This window comes from Montipora capricornis, chromosome 6 (genome assembly GCF_036669925.1).
Source record: "Montipora capricornis isolate CH-2021 chromosome 6, ASM3666992v2, whole genome shotgun sequence".
NCBI lineage: Eukaryota > Metazoa > Cnidaria > Anthozoa > Scleractinia > Acroporidae > Montipora > Montipora capricornis.
This window is the reverse complement of record NC_090888.1, coordinates 50745911-50765910: the sequence shown is the minus strand read 5'-3', so window position 1 is coordinate 50765910 and position 20000 is coordinate 50745911. Positions and strand designations below refer to the sequence as shown.

Below are 20000 nucleotides of genomic sequence, written 5' to 3'. Positions count from 1 at the left end.
ATGTCTAATTCGGAATCGATTTTTGGTTTATCCTCGTCTCACCTGACACAAGGGGAGAACTAACTTAAATGTATAATAAAGAATTATGTGTTATTCACGTTCAGGAATAAGTCATTATATTCCAAATTTTGTTCAGGAATGGAGGGCCTTTTTGGGACGACAAATTAAAGGATAACAAGTTCAATTAACATCAACAAGACCAAACAAATTGCAAGCCTCCTTTTTCACGTCACGCTGGGCTAGTACAGGCGAGGCTTTCTTAGTGTTTTCTTATCTTACTACCGATATACAAAATTCCGTGAACTGATGGACCCGTTATCAAATCTTATCCTATACTTTTGTTTCAAACAACTACACCGTTATGTAGCGTTCAAAATAAGTGAAGAGAGCTGGAAGGTGACATAATCGTAAACAGAAGCTATCGAGAATAAAACGTGTGACGAAACAGTCAAGATCATGATCATGTTTAGCTTTAGTTTAGTCAGTGACACCGACCGATTGATCGAACCATTTCGTTCCAAGATCATAATACTTTCAAGTAAACCGATAAAACCCAGTGTCTACAGCAAAAAGGCCGCTTAACGAAACAAGTCAGACTGTGGAAACCCTGCCACATGAGGAATCATGGCAGACGATGATGCATTTGCAATTGCGCATGTAAACATTTCAATCCTAACTACAGTTGATATCTGAAGGTCATGAGCTCCTGTTAATATTAATTTACCAATGCTTCCTTTGGCATGACGACGAAACTCTGTAATGAAGGCAGTAAATAATTTTAACAGAAAATCAGCAGAAGCAAACTTACCGAACTGTACAAAGGGCAGGTGAAATCCCGGTTGTAAACAAGCTGCTTTCGCGCCAAATTTTAAGTAGTTGATGTCCGATCTTGACGTCAGACCCCACATGGACTGTGCCATTTCAGACTTGGCTGTTCCATTCGACATTTGGCTGTATTTCACATTGGTATTTTTGGCGGTTCGGCGAAGTGTTGTATATGTCACGCAAAGGGTTAAATCGTTTTTGGTCGCCCCAAACCATTTGTCTTTTCTCTACTTAATTTCGCATTAGGGAAAACCATTTCATATTAGGTCGATTCGTTTCTTAGTGGACTGTAGCATTTCAGTTCTTTTCAGACCATTTGTTGTCTCGCTGCGCCGCTTATGATTACGCTAAATCAAACGTCAATTTGTTAAACCGTGTCAGATTACATTGAATCATTTGCCGATACCGTGACCCACTTGCGTTTGGACAGTTCCATTTTAGACTTGGCCGTTCCATTAGACATTTGGCTGTTCCATTTTGGCGGTTCGGCGAAGTGTTGTATATGTCACGCAAAGGGTTAAATCGTTTGTGGTCGCCCCAAACCATTTGTCTTTTCTCTACTTCATTTCGCATTAGGGAAAACCATTTCATATTAAATTAGGTCGATTCGTTTCTTAGTGGACTATAGCATTTCAGTTCTTTTCAGACCATTTGTTGTCTCGCTGGGCCATTTGTGATTACACTAAATCAATCGTCCGTTTGTTAAACCGTTTCAGATTACATTGAATCATTTGCCGATACTTCGAACCACTTGTATTTTTTTTTCTTTAATTCATTTCACATCAAGGTAAACCATTTGTCCTTTGCATAAACCATTTCATGTTAGGTGGATTTATATACATACCATATGAGTCATTTGTTGTCTCGATAAAGCATTTGTAATTACACTAAATCAATTGACCTTTCGTTAAAGCGATTCATATTACACTGAACATCGATGGACTGAACCACGTCAAGTTAAGATAAGCCATTTATTAACATCACACCGGACCGTTTGGTGACACACTATACCAGTTCATGTTTGGAAGATGAACCGATCTTTATTTCCATAGAACGGTTTTAGTTAGTCTCTTCCGTCTTAACAGAAATGACTAGACAATTTAATATCTTCCTAGTTCGTTTACTTTTTTAGTGAACCATTTGACAAAAGGCAACACGAGTACTTGTATTTAGGCTGCATCATTTCTAACTCATTTAGTCTCTTGTGCACTGCGCCAATGAACCAATTGACATTGCTATATTCCTTTGACATACTTCGTATTTTTGGCGGTGACGGCCGCCCATAGAGGAGTACACTACTAAAGGAACTTACCTTCAAACAATGGTTGCGAAAATTTTCACCACAGTTTATTATGGTTGGTGCATCATCGGTGTAAGTTGTTTGATAATAGTCTCGGGCCCAGTTCAGCTATCAAACCTATTAACTTTACATGAAAAACAAATTGAATGTAGTATATAGGTCAATGTGAAATGGCTGAGCCATTCTTCTGGCTGCTATTTCAACTTTCAAGCAGGTTCGATTTAGGTACTGACTTTTTCTTAGATGAGACGTAAATTACTGCGAGCGGGGATTATGAGAGCATACAGTGCACATACATGTATTATATGGCAATTATATATTGTCCTAAGGTCAGCCTAGGTTTTTATTAATTCCCAATCAAAAGTTTGGTATCTGAACTTAATAGTCTTAACTTCTATGTTGCCTTTAACATTGCCAAGTTTACTACTATAAGGGATATTTTGTTTTGCTTTTGGGATTCAAAATGTGCATTCATCCAAAGGAATCGTCGTATTGACAAAAACAAAAGCCATGGTATTTGAGGCAACATGAAACCACATCTGGAGGTTACATTTCCAAAGCAGAAAGACAATTTAAAGAGATGTCATAATTGACAGAGGCCTGTTATGTACCTTATATATCATTGCTCCAACCTAAGCAATGTAAATAATTAGGTAAGATTAATTTCGGATTTAAATATAGCTATCAAAATTATGAATATACTGTCACGCAAAGTAATTGTTTTTTAAGTTGAGTAATAATTGTTTGCTGCTAGTTGTATTGTTGCTATTTCTGCATCGGATAAAGCGTCTGTTTCAGCTCCGAATTTGAAGAAAACTGTTGAGTAATTTTATCCTCAAGTATTTATATTACCTACAATCTTTCGTATGTAATATTTGTATGTGGGGTGCATTATGAGAATGGATTATTTTCGGTATTAGTTTCTTGGGAATAATTCATCTTTGAGTTCCACTGCATGGAGGCACCTGTCTAAAGCTTATTAGTATCACCCAACTAGTGGACTAATGCAAATGCTGCATTTTGATTGGCTACTCTACTAGAGGATTATTAGTAATAGTCCTCGAGTAGCGAAAAGCGTGACGCTTTCTTTCGTTTTATTCCCAAATAAATATATTTTCAACTTGCATTTGCTAACTTTATTATTGCCTTTTCTGTCCGACTAGTTGGGTGATACTAAAACAATTAGACCCTTCGCCCTCAAGGGCCACGGATCAATAGCCCATTCGGCTTCGCTTCATGGGTTATTAACCTGTAGCCCTTACGGGCAACGGGTCTAATTGTAAAATAAAACAGCTTCATGAATTTAGTGCAAATAAGTCCATCCAAGTTTCGGAGCAATTTAATTGCCATTTCAATGTGCACTTGTGTTATTAATAGACAAAACTGAGAATGTGACATTTGATTGCATTTGATTAGGTAATTAAACCTGATTTATTTTATTATTGAAATAGTTGTTGCAGTATTCAATCAACACCGTTTCAAGGGTAATGTCATCTTCCATCTAAAGGAAAATGTCAAACAGATTCTTTGATAAAAAAAACATTTGCTTTGAGGAAAAAAAAAATTAAAAAGCATTCACTTCTGGCCTAATTGAACAAAAGTTGTGTAAAATCACAATTTAGTCATTTTGCTTTTAAAAGCAAAACTGATGTGTTGGATCACATCTGTCATCTTGACCAAAACCTATATTTGCTACTCTAAGCAAAAATGGTAATTATTGTTATCACATTTTCTACAGTGAGGAAAAAAAAATTATTTTGATCACAATACTACCTGAGCAAATAGTTAAACTTCCTAACGTAAAAAAGCATGACAAGCTGGGTATTTGACTGCATTTGGTATAAAAAGCAATTGTGTGAAAAAATTGTATTTTGGTTACATTCATCCCGAGCAAATCTCTACAAAAATACATGCCTGAACACATTTGCTATCCTGAGCAAAACCTTGCGAAACTACACATTTGTTATTCCGAGCAAATCGCTTCAAAAATTCTCCTTTGAACACATTTGCCATTCCGAGAAAACAGGTACAAAAACTAATATTTTCTCGGAAAGTACTTGCAAAATTTTAGTTTTAACATCATGTTTACTACCCCTCCAAATGTCAATAAAAATACCATGTTATCCCTACTTTTACTCACAACAGCAAATTGAAGACAAGTGTGGCTTTTACGAGCATTGCGTTGGGTAGAAAAACTGTGGCAAATGTGATATTTGCTTTTCAGAAAAATTAAGCAAACGTTTACAAACGTAGCTGCATGCATTTGCCATGCATTATTTTTCTCCACATTTGCTATATCTGTTTTCGTTCAGTGGGATACTAGTATACTGTAACCATACTTGAGAGAAAACTAGAGCAGATTTGTCACGTTACGAATGGCAATTTGCAATCTAGAAAATTACTAAATTCTAGAAAACGATAGCTCATCGGAGGCTTGTGTTAACGCTTGATAAAACCTGACCGCATTATAAGGTGTGTCAGACCAAGGTAATTACTCCACAGTTCTTACTGTTGTTTTACGTTCTTTTAGATTGCTTTAGTTGTCAGAGTTTTCAAGTTCCTTTTTCGCCTCTAAAGCCTTCATGTTTTCCTTCTCCAGCTTTTCTTGAGCTTCTTTTAAATCCTTTCCAAAGGTGGCGGCCAGCTCACGAACGTTCTTTCTGGCCTCTTCGATGGTTGGGTTGTCCTCCAAGTAGTTGTACAGATCTTGTCTGGTCTCCTTGATTTGGAGCATGTACACACCACACACGTCATCCAGAGCAACCCACTTGGAATAGTATCGCAGGGCCTTTCCCTTGAAGGCATTAGAAGTCCACACTTTTATGCGCTTTTCTTCGGGCATCTTCATTGCTCTCTCAACTTGATTCTGCATTTCTCCTGTCGCCAACGATTCACAGTGCACTTGCATCTGCTGCCAGAATATGGCTGCTTTCATCATGATAGCAGAAAGAGATTTGAGTGCGCCGATGGAGCTGTGCAAGGCTTTAATGGCTGCTTCTGCCAACTCGCCGTCGTCCTGGCAGTTCTTGATTTTCTCTGCGAATTCTAAGCATTGTAGAAGAGCCTCTTGGCGAAGATCTCGCTGCTTCTGCATTTCCTCCATTTGCTTCTTCTTTTCTTCGTTTGCCATCTTCATGGCTTCTTTATGCCCCGACTTGTCACCAATGCTCGTTATCTTTTCGACTGCCTTGTCGATCTCAAGTGTTGCTACCGATTGAACAGCACTTACGATGCCTGTTAACGCACCCGTTATTGTGTTTAATAGGCTGTCCTGTGCGTCGATCGCCTTGTTTTCTCTCTTCTGAGCCTCGTCATAGAATGCCTTTGCTCGTTCTTCCGCTTCAGTTGCATGCTTTTGCTGCATCACTGCTTTCTGTTTCTTGAGTTCAAATTCTTTTCTCTCTTCCTCCAGAGCTTTCTTTCGTTCTTCCTCAGAACCTTTCGCTCTCTGTGTGTCTTCTAAAGCATCTATTACATCCTTTGTTGCCTTCTCAAAATCGTTGTGCAGCTCATCTGCAGCCGCAGCCATATCTTTGGCAATGCTGGTAAGTTGTGAGAGTGTTTCGAGCGCCATCTCCTCTAGTCCATCTAGCAAGTATTCATAGGTTCCCTTAAGTTCTTCGAGTACGCTCTGTGATGCACCTTTAAATTTGTGTACGGTGACGGCTGATTTGTCGGCCAGTTTCGTTATCTTGTAGCCAACCCGCTGTACTTTAATCTGTACCTCAGTGTGTCCTGCTACACCATTGTACGCGACACGAATAAAGTTACCGAGTTTCCCCAAGTCTTCTACCAGGCTTTGGAGATCCAGCGAGCCAAGAAGATGGCCTTTAGCGGTCTGCACCAGTTTGCTTCCAGCGTTTGGTATGGACACAAGGTTGAATTGCTCTCCATCGATGACTATGTCTGTCCCAGCCATTTTTGTTGGTTTCTTAAGGCTTCAGTTAAGCACAAGAGGAGCTTAGTTTGGAACGGTGTAATTGAGTGCCGAGGGATAAAGCGCGTTAACTTTCATGCGCCCAGTTAAATGTTCTGTTCTAGGAAAAAGCATAGTTGGGACTTGTTACCACACAAATCTGACCAATGGTGGCGTTTTCTTACCATATTTGGTTGTGGAGTGATTTACAGCTGTTTGTAAATAAAGCACTTTTCATTTTCTTGGAAAGCAGGTCGGAATTTTCATCTGCGTATTCGGGTAGAAAGGGATCTATGCATGTTTACATTTCAGTTTCTGTGGCAATTAAAAAGCGTCTCTAAACGCAAGACCACGCACGGAAAAAAACGTCCTTTAATTTTGTTACCTTGTTTGGTTGAAAGGTGTCACGCAGTTAGTACATCTTATATGTCACCTGCGGGTCTTTACTTGGAAACTGCGAAAATGAATGAATTGCATTCTTTACGTGTTGACAGATAAGACGTCATGTCAGATTGAACTTGCCTCTCAGTAACCTCTGCCGACAAACGAAAACGGAAGACTCGCAGCCATAGCGGCTTTTGTAGTTTTTGTTCCCTCTGTCGTTACATGATTTTAACGTATCCCTTTGAACTAGCTTGAGCAACATGGCGTTAATTTCATTGAGTTCTAAGTGTTTTAACGCCGTGGAAACAGCTCTGGAGGCTATTAAAAGCGGCGATGCTAAACGCTCGGAGGTCGTTCTGCGGTCCGTGCAGAAAGATGGGCAAATGTTGAAACAAAAAGCTGCTATCCTTATTGGTCAGCTGAGCACGACAGAGGAAGATCATAAGCGTAAGGTAGAGAATCTCACTCGGCAAATGAACGACCTTTTCGCTGAAGAGACGCAGCTTTCAAACAAAAAGCAAACATTGCAGAATAAGAATTCCTCGTTGAACGACGAGAGGCAGCGATATCAACGAAGTAAAGAAGAGGCCTCAAGGAGATACCAAGAGGCGGAGAGAGCGAAGCGAGATGCAGAAAGGGAATATGAGGAAATGAAGCCTTTTTTCTGGATACCTATTGTTGGCTTGCTTCTTGCTCTACTTGAGGACAGCTCAAAAAAGGCGTCTGAAGCTTACAGAGAAATGCAACGCCACGAAAGGGATGTCGATCAAGCAGAAAGTGATCTCAAATGGGTGAACTCTCAGATTTCTGAGGTGAGCTCATATCTTTCATTTTTAGGGGAAGGGTTTTATTACTAAGGAGATCGATCGGCTGTTTTTGAGTTTTTGAGAATTGATTCCCCTACGGTATTTCCCGAGTGCAGAGCGCATACAAGGTAACTGTTGATCAATTTAAAGGATTCATTCTAATATTTGGCGACTGTTTCGAATGAGCGTGCGTATTGTTGATTTTAATGCTGCCTGAGCTGTCAGAGTCGTCTCAGTTAAATGCACTTTTGCGAGAATTATTAGAATTAGAAAATGTTGTTTAACTCAGCATGTGACATGAAAACTCCAAAACCCACGACACGGGAAAGCTACAACTCCTTTAAGACATTGCATTTTTTTAAAGTCGTTGAGTCAACTACTTCTTCAGTAATACAGAAGTGAACAAACAGTTCATAGGCATGTTTGCCATTGGTTTCATTTCTGTTTCTACTTTTCGCGTTGAGTTTTAGTTAATTTAACAACATGATACGGTGATTCAATTCGGTTAACTACCGTAACCACGAATTACAACGGAATTCCAGTCACAAATGGAGAGCGTTAAATCTGACGTTCCTTTAGTTAGTTGCCTCGACGTGCTTTTATATGGTGAAATCGTCTTAAGTTTAAGAACGAGCAAATTGAAGTGACGTTATCCCAACGAACTAAATTACAGCCCGAGTAAGGGTCAGGGGCGCCCAAATAAGAGCTATAGACGTTAGGCTTTCTAAAACCCTGCGAACTCTGACCAGTACGATTGAGTTTACATGAGCTCGGTCTGAAAGTATACAGGGATTACATTCCGGACCGTCACGAGACTTGCGTGCGGGCTCTTTGGACTCTTTCTTGTTATCCGCCATCTTATAATGGTGCAACAGCACTCTTGCGCATGCGGCAAATTGAGTGCCCATGCTCCGCTTCGAACACAAACCGATTCCAGTTTTTGAGATTTTTGAGTCAGCTGTTGAGTTGATTCGGCTGTAAAGGAAAAGGTGTTTCGTTAATTTCTGCGATCAAGATCTCAGGCTCAACATGGACTCCACACAAAAACTAAACAGTAATTCAAATGTTTCCGATAAGAAAGTCGTAAAGAGGTAAGCTTATTTTAGGCATCCAATATTTATTTGTTTATGCCCTTTCCATGAAAGAATTATCTTGGCTGCCAAACCATGTTTGCTCGTGTTTCGCTCACAACGTTTAAAATCTTGAAGTTGTGAATTTTAAACTAACAACATTCTTCGTTTATTACGTTTCGCTTAAGCGCAATTCCACTAAAAACGCTGGGGGTTTTCCTGAAGGAGGGTCGTCCAATCCCAATCCCAATCCCATTTCCCTACGTGCAATTTTGGCAACAGAAGTCCGAGTTATTAAATTCCCAGTCAATAAGAAAATGTTATTTATCGGTAGAATAAACAGTCTTAAGCCGCAGTTTAAGCGCACCGTGTGTTAGAAGCGGTTAATAGGCTGCCTCTTACCACTGAGTTAAGCCTGATACTGCAGGTCGAGGACATAGGACGTCGGACCACATTGGTTCAGTAATTTCTGTGTTTAAATGACATCAGCGAGGAAACAAAATTCGCCTGCTTGCTCCTCTCCTGTGATTGTCCTTCGAGGGTTTTTCTCCAAGTACTCCATTTTTTCTCCATCATTAAAACTAACAGTTAAGCTGGGCTCGGTAATTAACTCTTGAATAACTATCGAGGTAATGCGCACGATCGCTAAGAATATGGTGAAAGCTTTGTTTAAACTACTTGAAGAAACAAGCAGAGTTACCTTGGTTATTTTCAGGTAGTTTAAAGCAATTTTTCACCTCATTTCTTTGAGATTTATGCTGCCAACACTGGTCCATACGTTCGAGATTATATCACTAAGAATATGTTTAGCTCACCACTACATCCCCGATTATGAAAAAACTAGGCCATCTTTGTTTTTCCAAGAATCTTTAGTGACATTTGTGAAAACATGCAAGTGTCATGTCTGTTGTTTCTTAAACATGGCATTTATTCTTGTTCCAGTGCTGAAGCCTAAAACTCTTCCTGCTGTCTGTGCCTATCTGGTCAAACCATGCATAGCAAGCAACATTCCACCTTGCTTTCGGAGATGGGTGGGTGCTATAAGCACTACGCCTCTCTGCAATCCTAAAAGATACTCATCTCTCTTGTATGGTACAGGGCTTGACTTCCATCATTGTATGTGGTGGTATAGAGCTAACTGAAATTATCAAACCAGCTTTTCAAAATTATCTAGAATGAGAGAATTGTTCACTTGCCACACCCTTCTTGTTCAATGTTTGATGGAAAAAAGCACAAAGAAAACATAATTTCGTTTTTTTTAATTCAAGTAAACTGTGACAGTACATCTTACATTCAAATAAATTATGTTTTTCGAGTCTTTCTCTTGCTAAGCGTGGGTTTCGGTATTAACTTCTGAGAATACTTCTACCTGTAATAGTGGTAGTAATGAATATATGGTACCTACAATAATAAAATTAGAGAGTTATTTAAGTTACTGTATATTTTGTTTTGTGGTAACACATACCATAGTTGTTGTTGTGATTGTTGTCGTTGCTGAGGATGAACCGGATAGACTCATCTGCGCAGGCTGTTATCTTGAGTCCATTGTGGGTCTATTATTGGGTAATCAGTTGGATCAGTTGTACAGATTGAATAAAATCTTAGAGTATGAAGCAGACAATGCTTCTAATCTTGCTGGATGTATGATTACATTCCTCTATAAGTGTCTTTACACTTGGCGCAAAATTTAAGCTGGCTTTTTGCTGGGGTGAGGCAAGCAAAAGTGAAATGAGTATTTTCCAAGCACATGCAGGTGAATGTCTCCACACCCCCTAAACAGGGTAACGGAGGAAGCAGCTAAAAAAATCTCCACTCACCAACTAGGAAAAAAATGTGGTGTACCAGCTACAGGAAAAATGCCGAAAACATATTTTAAACGATACACCACTACCAAACGCCACGGGAAAGGATAACGTCAAGTTCCATTGGAGTCAAGTTTATATTTAGTTTCAAAGCTATTTTACAATATTTCTTAAAATAAAAACATATTGTCTCTATTTTATAGCCTTGCTCTTGCAAAAGTAACCAGTGTTTAGAATATGGGAATGGAAGACAGGAAAATGACTTATCCTTGCCGAATGAGAGGGAAGCGGGGGTGAACAGAACTTATTTCTAGCTTTTAAATGATTCCAATGAAGAAAGCAGACGCAGTTGTCTCTTTCAGCAGAAGTAACACGAACCATCTTTGCAGTAAGGATTATCATTCTGCCTTTGGAAAGATATTTACCCAGCATTTTCCTTCTCAGAGCACAGTTTCCCCCCCCCCCCCCCCCAGAAGTTTACCTACACAGAGATCATTGCCACTAATAACAATACGAACTTTATGCTTTTGCTATATAGTATTTCGCATCTGAACTGGCGGGTGGCGCGCCTCATACAGTTCGATGTAACTTGAAAAGTAGGTCTTGCCATGCAGTTAACTTTGTTATAGTATACTATTCTTTAGTGAACAGTACATGAGCTGTACACGTTCATATAGAATAGCAGAGTGAAGACAGTGAATGCAAGGAGAGGTTTACTGTAAAACTATTATTGACAGAATGAATATTGATGGCTACATTGTCACACAAGCGGAAATTATGGTTATATTTATTATGACAGAAACATATCAAACATGAAATTTTGATTTAATGTGAGAATCTTGATTAATTGATGGACGGTGTTACATTCGGATAAAGGAAGTAAAAATCAAAAAATTATAAAAACAGCTGTTTTTGATGTGACATTTACAGTCTCCCTTATTCGATATACATGATATTTACAGTCTCCTTTATTTGATTTGCATGATACTTACAGGCCTACTTATTCGATTTATATTATTGATATTGACAGGCTCTGTCATTCGATTTACATGATATTTACAGGCCCCCTTATTCGATTTACATGGTATTTAGGAAGGATAACGTTTTTGCAAACGTTGGCCGTGTAGCACTTATATTCAGAGGCACCCAACGAATCTGTTCCTCACATTATCTGTTCCGCAGAGGAATCTTGCTGGCTGGCAAAAATACAGATGTTTCGATGAGCTGGCTGGGAAATTTTGTTATTGATAGAGGTTTTGCCTGGGAATTACTGACTTTTTCAAGAATTTCAACCCGAGCTGGGTGTAGAAACTCTGAAGACTGAGGACGACTAAAAAAAAAAAAAAAAAAAAACCCCTTCCCTCTCCTAGAGAGTAGTCACAAACATACGACGGCTGGTCAGAGTGATTGCGCTTGTGGAAAAAGTCTGTTTTGTCCCGGTCTTGTCGCTTTTGTGCGGTCGTTTTGGATCGAGGGATTTGAAAGCGCGCGGAATTCCTGGCTGGGAAATAAATTTGATCAGCTGGCTGGGAAACCAAACAATTTTATCTAGCTGGCTGGGAAATTTCTTGTGTGTCTTGCTGGGAAAAAGGAACAGATAATGTATTCCCAGCAACACTGAAAAACACCTGAAAATGCCTTAATAACATTTATTTTCATTAACTGTGGTATAATAATACATTTTCCAACAAATTGGTCGTTGGGTGCCCCTGTATATTTAAACAGACTTAACTGATTGGAGTGTCATGTGAAGTGCTAAGTTTCCACCCCATATGAACCATGTGAGCGTTAGCCCTACTGATGGAAATGGGCCCACACACGGACAGAGAAAAACTCTGACCGGGGCTGGCATTGAACCCACGACCTTCGGGTTAGATAACCGCTGCTCTACCGACTGAGCTACAAGGTCAGACGGGAACAGGCCGTGGGAACTGAAGATGTTAAAGTCACGGGAATGAACACGTACGAGGTCAAGGAAGGATTACGTTTTTGCAAACGTTCAATTCCCACCCTGGTGACAGTTTTTCTCTGTCCTAATGCGGGCCCATTTCCATTGGTAGGGCTAACGCTTACATGGTTCATATGGGGTAGAAACTTGGCTTTTCACATTACACTCCAATCAGTTAAGTCTGTTACATGGTATTTAGTCTCTCTTATTCGATTTACTTGATATTTGCAGGCCCCCTTATTCCTTTATTCGACTGATTCACATGATTATTACAGGCTCGTTTATTCGATTTACGTCATATTTACAGGTTCCCTTATTGGATTTTCATGGTCTCATGTCCCTGGTTTGAGAAATTTACCTGATATTTGTTTCACCTGAAATATTACATGTTTTTTTTACAGGATTTCTCATAACATGTAAATGGTTAAAAATCATGTAAATTTTCATTTACAGCATCTTCTTGATGATTTACATGTTATTAACATAGTATTTACATACTATGGAAATTTTCAACTTTTCCAGTAATCTCCGCGATATGCCTAAAGTACGAGTTGACTCGTCGCCAAATAAAGCTCTGACTTGGCCGGCAACATTTTTTAATTGAATTTTTCGCCCGTTAAGGCCTTCTGAACAAACTATTGCGAGGTCATGAAGCACAGGTTACTTTTTTGTTTGTTTTCTTAGATAGAGAGAGACCTGAGAGTGATTTCCCATAACGTAAGTAAACTGAGAAGCGAACGAGAAGCTTGCCACGAGAAGCTTAGTGACATAAAAAACATGGTTTCATTTATCATGCAAGCTGTTTCATTCTGGGATGAAGTCGTCATGGTGACGGAGACAGCTACAGTGAAAACTGAAAATCTCCAAAGGATAGTGAATCTGGCTGGCAAGAAAACTGACCCTGTAAGGATCCTGAAGAGCTCTGGCACCCACACTATGATGGCGTCCTTTAAAGATCGCTGGATGGAAGTGGCAGAGATGATCAGTTCTGATCGAAACAATGTGATTTTTGACAAGGTAGTGCTTTTTAAATTAATGCTCAAGCTTACTGCCTTTTGCTGCCATACATAGAAATAATTTGAGGGCAAAATATTTATATATTTCGAAATAACTGAGACTGGACAGGCACCTGCAACAGTTTTAAGTCATAATTTAATACAAGCACCATATAAAGCACCGCATCCTACAGTAGGTGGAATCTTTTCAGTTAAACGTTGCATCTGGTGCTAAATTTTTTTCGAGGAAAATTTGCCACTTTGTCAGGGCTCATCGAATTTGGGCTTCTCGGAATTCTTTCTTTCCTTTTTTTCTTTGTTCTTGATTAAAAGAAATTACATTTATTTGCTGTATATTTGAGATAATTCCTGCACTGTTTTTTTCTTGTTGTTCCTTATAGTGCAATTGACTGTCATTTCGTTTTGGTTAATTTTAATGCTTTCTGGAGATTTGATTGGATTGTAAAAGACCGAGAAGGTGCGTCACAATGTTCGCGCTACGTTACATTGTCAACACTGTATGTGTTTTAGAACCTCAAAGAACACACGTCTGTGGCCGTGCCATCAACTTTCCCGCCATTCTGATGCATTGTCGTAGTGCTCTCAAAGCTGGCTAAGCTGAAAGCAACTGGCAATGTTTACGTTGATGGTCGTGCTGGTGTAAATAAGTCCACCATAATTAATTTCGTTTTGGCTTTCTTAACTAAACGTTAAAGCCGAAAGCCGCAAAAGCTGTTTCAGAGTGACCAGTTAAGGCCTTCCATTGTTAGAATGTTTTAGCCATTTGTTTGGGCTTCTTTGGGTAACTTCATTCAAATTATGTTTGACAACGATGATGTAATTTACGATACGCGATCAAGCTTGTCACAATTCAAACTCCGCATATACTTCTTTCCTCAACAGGAAATACTGTGCCTTATGTAATCCCCAAGCTTTTGTAATACTTCTACCACCTTACCCTACTCAAGAACGTGTGTGCACGAGGACGCTTTGATGACAGGGGAACGAGGAGCAAAAATCAGTAAAAAGGATTCCTACACCATCTTCTGCCACCTTAGAATTTTTGAGAACTGAAATATAATGCTAATTAAAATTGAATACAAGTACAATTTTTAGATAATTAGGATTTTCAGTTATAATTCCCAAATTTTTGACAAAAGGATACATGTGTATGGAAACCTCATTATAGTACCCAGTCCCTGGTGAGCCGTTTTCTGGGCTTAGTTGTTCCTACAAGACGATCTGAAAAAGATCCTTTTATTTTTTTTATTACTTGGTTTTATTTCAAGTTATGACTTGGCTAAGACGTTTATCTCTGATTGTTAAGCTTAAGATTAGCGCAAGTTTAAGTTTAGCGCAATTTTGATTGCTCAGTAAACTAAAGAAGGATAAAGTTCAACATATAATATTTGAGGTCAATCGCTACGTATTTCATGGCTAGACATGCTAGAAGTAAAGCCAAACCTTTTTTTGTTAGCTGCAGATATTTTATTTGTGAAGGGAAGGAACTTCATAAAATTTTAGATCGATAGTTTAACGTGGAATGCACTGTATGTATGGTATAGCAAATAACAATAGATGTATCTTGTGATCCTGTTCGTTTATGAACAGCACCTCCATAGTACAGCTATTGGTGGTATTTTGGAAAAATCGGTACCTTTTATTTGTGACATGTCTTAGCTTAGTCTCATTAGTGATGTAAATCGGTTTTAAGGAGAATTCCTTTTATGATCTCGTTCTCGATAAATAACAGGTTAATTCTGATACGTTTGTGCTTACTCGAAAATGCTAACCAACAGGTAGGAAAGAAAAAAACGGGAAGAACAAAAAAAATCGGGTTATTTCTGCTGTTCGCCGTAAACGAGAGTTTACATTTGTTACATTAAAGTAACGTTTTCCCAGAAATTGGGAAATTCTTCGAAGTCCTTTGGTATATCGACATCCGGTCCAATTGATTTTTGCTACGTTCAAGTAAATTGCAAAATCGAAAGTGACATGGCCGGAATTCAGCGGGCGCCGTGATTAAGTTACCGCGGCATGTTTACTCGCCAAACAGTGAAGCATCTGTGTCAAATGATGGCAAGATACCGGGTTTTTGTAAGTTTCTTTTTCTGTCAAGTGTTATAAAGTTTGACAATGAAATGAGCGAAGTCAAAACAAAGATCACAATCGCCCAACTCTTGTTTATGCAAAGTCAAAATTTACTCTCCAAGACGCGTACGACGTTATTTATCACCAGGTAATTCCATCATTTTGGAAATAGCAGCGACTTTATTATTCATCTGCGTCACAAGTTTTCACTGATTTTGGGCCTCATTTTGTTGAAACTCAAGCACGCTTCCAACAGGCCTGTGAACCCTTCCTGCTTACAGAGCAATACTAAAAAACTTCTCCCATATCACATTTGAACCTTAAGCTCGAAAATTCAATACACAACATGATATCATAATTCACAAAGGCAGAAAATACCACAGAATCCTTTTCCAGCGAAAATTTTATTGAAACAAACAACATATTTGCTCTTAGAGGTGAAAACCTCTTCCTATTTCATTGCGTGCGTGAAGACAAGAAACACAATTGTGTCAAATTACCATAGGGGTCTGGAACCTAGACTGAGAAAAATGATCTGCAGCAGTACGTGTCTAGACATAATGAAAAGTAATAGCTAAAACAGCAATAACTTCTCACTACTAATATTTACATTAAGGGAAGGCTTTAGCTCTTGAATGAACAAAGTCTCTTTAACTTTACAGTGAAAGTCAGTTTTTCCGGCCGCTAAAATGTCAAAGTGATCCCATTTAATGTCGTGGCCAGTGGTTTTCACATGATCAGCAATGGCTGATCAGGAGTACCCAACGAAACCGCTCCACAAAAAAGCCGCTCTGCAGGCTGTTTTCGAGCTGGCTGGCTGAAAAAAAATTTCAAGAGTGAGCTGGCTGGTCTTTGACAAAAACCGCTTCTGGCTCACTGAGACATGAAAAACGTTTTTCCTGGCTGGCTATATAAAGCTCAGATTCTTTTCCTGGCTAAGACATTGTTCACTTTGTCCACTGGCATAAAGTTCTTTTAGCTCAAGCATGTAATTAATTGGACAGAGGAATGATAGAAAATTTCCTTTTAGTTTCTGGCTTCTATCAATCAAGATTTCGTCACGCAATGATCTCCTTCAAAGAGGCGGGCGCTTCTCATTTTTGCCTCGCCGTGAGAGACCTCTGCTAGCAGGGAAGCAGGATGTTTCGTAGTATTTATTTTGATCAGATTGTGGAAAAGTCCTTATGGAATGATCGCAGAATTTGATTTTAATTCCGTCCTTTGCAATTGAATTCAGTGTTTACCGAAAGGATTTTAGGCTACCGCCGTTTTGGACAACATCAAGGACACAAAACGAGAGAGGTAACGTGGGCTAAAATTTCGCATGGAACTGTTAATGTTTAAATTTTGTATTTTTGTATATTGAATTACCTATCGTTGTGTCTCCTTAAACAAATCCCCATTGTTTCTTGAATAAGTACCGGTTTACCTTTCGGGGTTTTGTCAAAGTTCTGCCACCGGCACTTTAAGAAAAGAAAGAGAGACGTTGGGAATGGAGTTGATTAAAATTCTGCTACCACGCTCCATGGTTTTTCGTACAACTACCCAAACCCTAATGTGAATTAACAAAAACTTCGAAATTGAGAACAACCTCTCCAGAATATATTGCTCGTTCTTTAAGCCACGCGCAGATCTGGCAGATAGATACCCCGGGGTAAAAAAATCGATTGTTATTCATCCATAAATGGCTGCGCACCGCGGTAGTAGTCCATCTCACTCTTTCTCCTTATTCTCATTCATCAACTAAGGACCATGGTGGCAGTTTATTTAAGTACCTTGTCAGTGAACGGGTAAGTAGAATTGTTCCATTTTTTTTATTGTTACGATCATGGTGTTTTATTGTACGCTGGGGATGGTTCAAAGTACAACGCAACTGTTTTTTTCCAGTGTCGCTGCAGCTGCAAATATGATTACTCCCTGTTTAATCAACTTTTGTGGCATAGTTAGTAGAGGTGTAACTGAAAAGGACAATTTTCTCTAAATGCATGCATTTTTTTCACTTCGATTGAGCCGCTTATAGCATCTCCAATATCGATTCAACACTAACCTGACTGTCACTGCGATCTAAGATAGCAAAAAAAATGCTCGAACTTTGCTTGCCTGGATATGTACATGTAACCGTGCATTTGCAAAGCAACAGAAGAGGAAATCACTGAGGAATAGTAAGCATACAACGAAATATTTAATGAGAAAATTTGTAACGTCAAGAACTTAATTAGTTTCGTTTAAATTTCTTTAAACAAGCCGCGTCTCTCTTTTTTCCCGTAAAAACACTTATGCAAACGCAAACGCAACTGTGCCTCTTGTCTGAATTCTGCGTTTAAAATAATCGGGCTAAGTTGATGATTTCACAGGGTTTAACCATTTGGTTGTGGTACGAAATTCCCTCAGAAGCAATGGCCAGTTACGAGTTACAGCAGTTTTATTTCACTTTATGACAGATACATGTCAAGCTGTGCAAAACTGTATACTTTTTTATTGGTTAAGACCTGAATGATAGTTTGGATATTTTAGAATCTCTCGTTTATTTTACAATGTCACTTAAATAGTAGCAATTTACATATGTTCGTAAATTTTGTGATTGTAAATTTTCCCTGTTATTTTGTACGTTTCAAGCTTGGTACCTTGCGAGCCAAGGAGACTGGCGTTTCCTTTTAAGATAAAGTGGGCGCTTTTGCCGCTTTTCCGCCCGGTCAAGTCAAGCAGAATTGATACTATGAAACCATTTTTTAATGTTCGTAATTAATTATAATTCCGGAGGGAGGTAAGCCTTAGTTTCAACCGTAAACCTTTTCAGTTTGGCAAAAAAATTTACCACTTCAAACTGATAACAGTTTGTCAACTAAACATCCGCGCTTGTAGTTTGGACTGCAGGTCTGTTTATTTTCACGTCCCCATATCGCGTACGCTTTTAGAGGCGGCCGCCAACCGGATGCTAATTTTGTTTTGAGCGATCACCCCAAGCTTTGATTCCAGTGAACGCTATGAACTTGGCAAACATACACCAGCATCGAGAAATTTTTGGAATCGATCTTTCCTTAGAGAAAATTCAGATTCACAGCCAACTGGAACAAGACGTGTCCGTTCCTTCCTTTTACCAAGAATGAAAACGGGTGGCAAACAGAAGTGGAAAAACGAGAGCAAAATAAAACTTGACCGCCATTGAAGACCACGTGGTACTTCGCTTCGCGATGTTCGTCTGTTCAGTTTCTCTATTTCTGTGTCTGTTCAGTTTCTCTGTTGCCTATCTCAGGGGTTTTATAGCACAAAGCGTTATTAGAAATAGTAATTTTAAAAAACAGTATGAAAGATAGGTTCGAGTTCCGTGGATATGTAATTCCACTTGACATAGAAAACTTGACAAACGGAAGTTAACGTTCCATTCGAAACAGCACCGTTCAAAACCAAAGCTAAACTTCATAGTCATAAAGTAAAATACTTCAGGCAAATCACACGATAGTCCGCTTCGAGAAATGAACACGCTGTCTTATTATTGTGCCCTTGTTGCCTTGGTTTCAGACTACCTGGATGTGACCTCTTATGAGCTTGCGTTGGTGTCTGTTACTCATGATGCGATGACAGCACAATAATAATACATTTTCTTTCCAAGTAAATCACACGATCATCCGCTTCGAGAAATGAACACGCTGTATTATTATTGTGCCCTTGTTGCCTTGGTTTCAGACTACCTGGATGTGACCTCTTATGAGCTTGCGTTGGTGTCTGTTACTCATGGTGCGATGACAGCACAATAATAATGCATTTTCTTTCCAAGTAAATCACACGATCGTCCGCTTCGAGAAATGAACACGCTGTATTATTATTGTGCCCTTGTTGCCTTGGTTTCAGACTACCTGGATGTGACCTCTTATGAGCTTGCGTTGGTGTCTGTTACTCATGGTGCGATGACAGCACAATAATAATGCATTTTCTTTCCAAGTAAATCACACGATCGTCCGCTTCAAGAAATGAACACGCTGTATTATTATTGTGCCCTTGTTGCTTTGGTTTCAGACTACCTGGATGTGACCTCTTATGAGCTTGCGTTGGTGTCTGTTACTCATGGTGCGATGACAGCACAATAATAATGCATTTTCTTTCCAAGTAAGTCACACGATCGTCCACTTCAAGAAATGAACACGCTGTCTTATTATTGTGCCCTTGTTGCTTTGGTTTCAGACTACCTGGATGTGACCTCTTATGAGCTTGCGTTGGTGTCTGTTACTCATGGTTGGATGACAGCACAATAATAATGCATTTTCTTTCCAAGTAAATCACACGATCGTCCGCTTCAAGAAATGAACACGCTGTCTTATTATTGTGCCCTTGTTGCCTTGGTTACAGTTTCGGGGGGTGGGTGGGTGGCGTAAGAGCATTATTTACTGGCAAAACGAAAATTTCCAATAACTATCGCTGGCTGGGAAGGGTTTCAACATCATAAATGCCGCTGGCTGGCGCCCTCAGCAAAATGTACAATTTCCTGGCTAGGAAAAGGCCTCAAAATAATGGATGCTGGCTGGCGACCTCGGAAAATAATCTCTTGCTAGCTGGCTCTGAAGAGCGGATATTTATTTCCCAGGGTAGTTAAATATTAACCAAAAATGTCTTAATCGATGCCCACATATCGTGTATGTCAATAACAGATGAATTCAGTAAAAGTGTTCGTTGGGTACTCCTGGCTGATGAATGGTCACTTTTAGATAGGGCCTTGAAATGTTCTGTTTTTCTGTCGTGGAGTCTTCGTTTTGTTTTGCCAATGTAGAATTCATCGCAGTTCCAGCAGACAGCTTTATAGACGACCTTGGACCTCTGAGATCGGTTCAAGCGATCTTTGTATGGAAAAAAGGAGTTGATGCGGCGTGT

At 39.3% G+C, this 20000-nt stretch overlaps 3 protein-coding genes across 4 annotated transcripts in view; 1 reads left to right on the top strand and 2 right to left on the bottom strand.

Moving 5' to 3' along the window:
- LOC138052401 (uncharacterized) overlaps nt 1-2160 on the bottom strand; it is a 12446-nt gene extending 10286 nt beyond the window's left edge. The window contains exon 1 of one of the 2 annotated variants that reach the window (XM_068898891.1): nt 2138-2160. The gene's annotated coding sequence lies outside the window, so the exon portion shown is untranslated. Of the gene's footprint in view, nt 1-808; nt 1017-2137 lie in introns of those variants that run through there. The other variant, XM_068898889.1, reaches the window with a different exon arrangement.
- A 1288-nt stretch (nt 2161-3448) lies between these two features.
- Nucleotides 3449-6167, bottom strand: LOC138052400 (tropomyosin beta chain-like). Its single transcript, XM_068898888.1, has one exon. It carries the CDS (start codon nt 6042-6044, stop codon nt 4662-4664), a length of 1383 nt encoding a protein of 460 aa, XP_068754989.1. The 5' UTR covers nt 6045-6167; the 3' UTR covers nt 3449-4661.
- Nucleotides 6168-6390: 223 nt separating this feature from the next.
- On the top strand, nt 6391-14959 carry LOC138052402 (tropomyosin-like). The gene is made up of 3 exons (XM_068898892.1): nt 6391-7237; nt 12736-13068; nt 13950-14959. Exons 1-3 carry the CDS (start codon nt 6686-6688, stop codon nt 13968-13970), a joined length of 906 nt encoding a protein of 301 aa, XP_068754993.1. The 5' UTR covers nt 6391-6685; the 3' UTR covers nt 13971-14959.
- Nucleotides 14960-20000: the final 5041 nt, after the last annotated feature.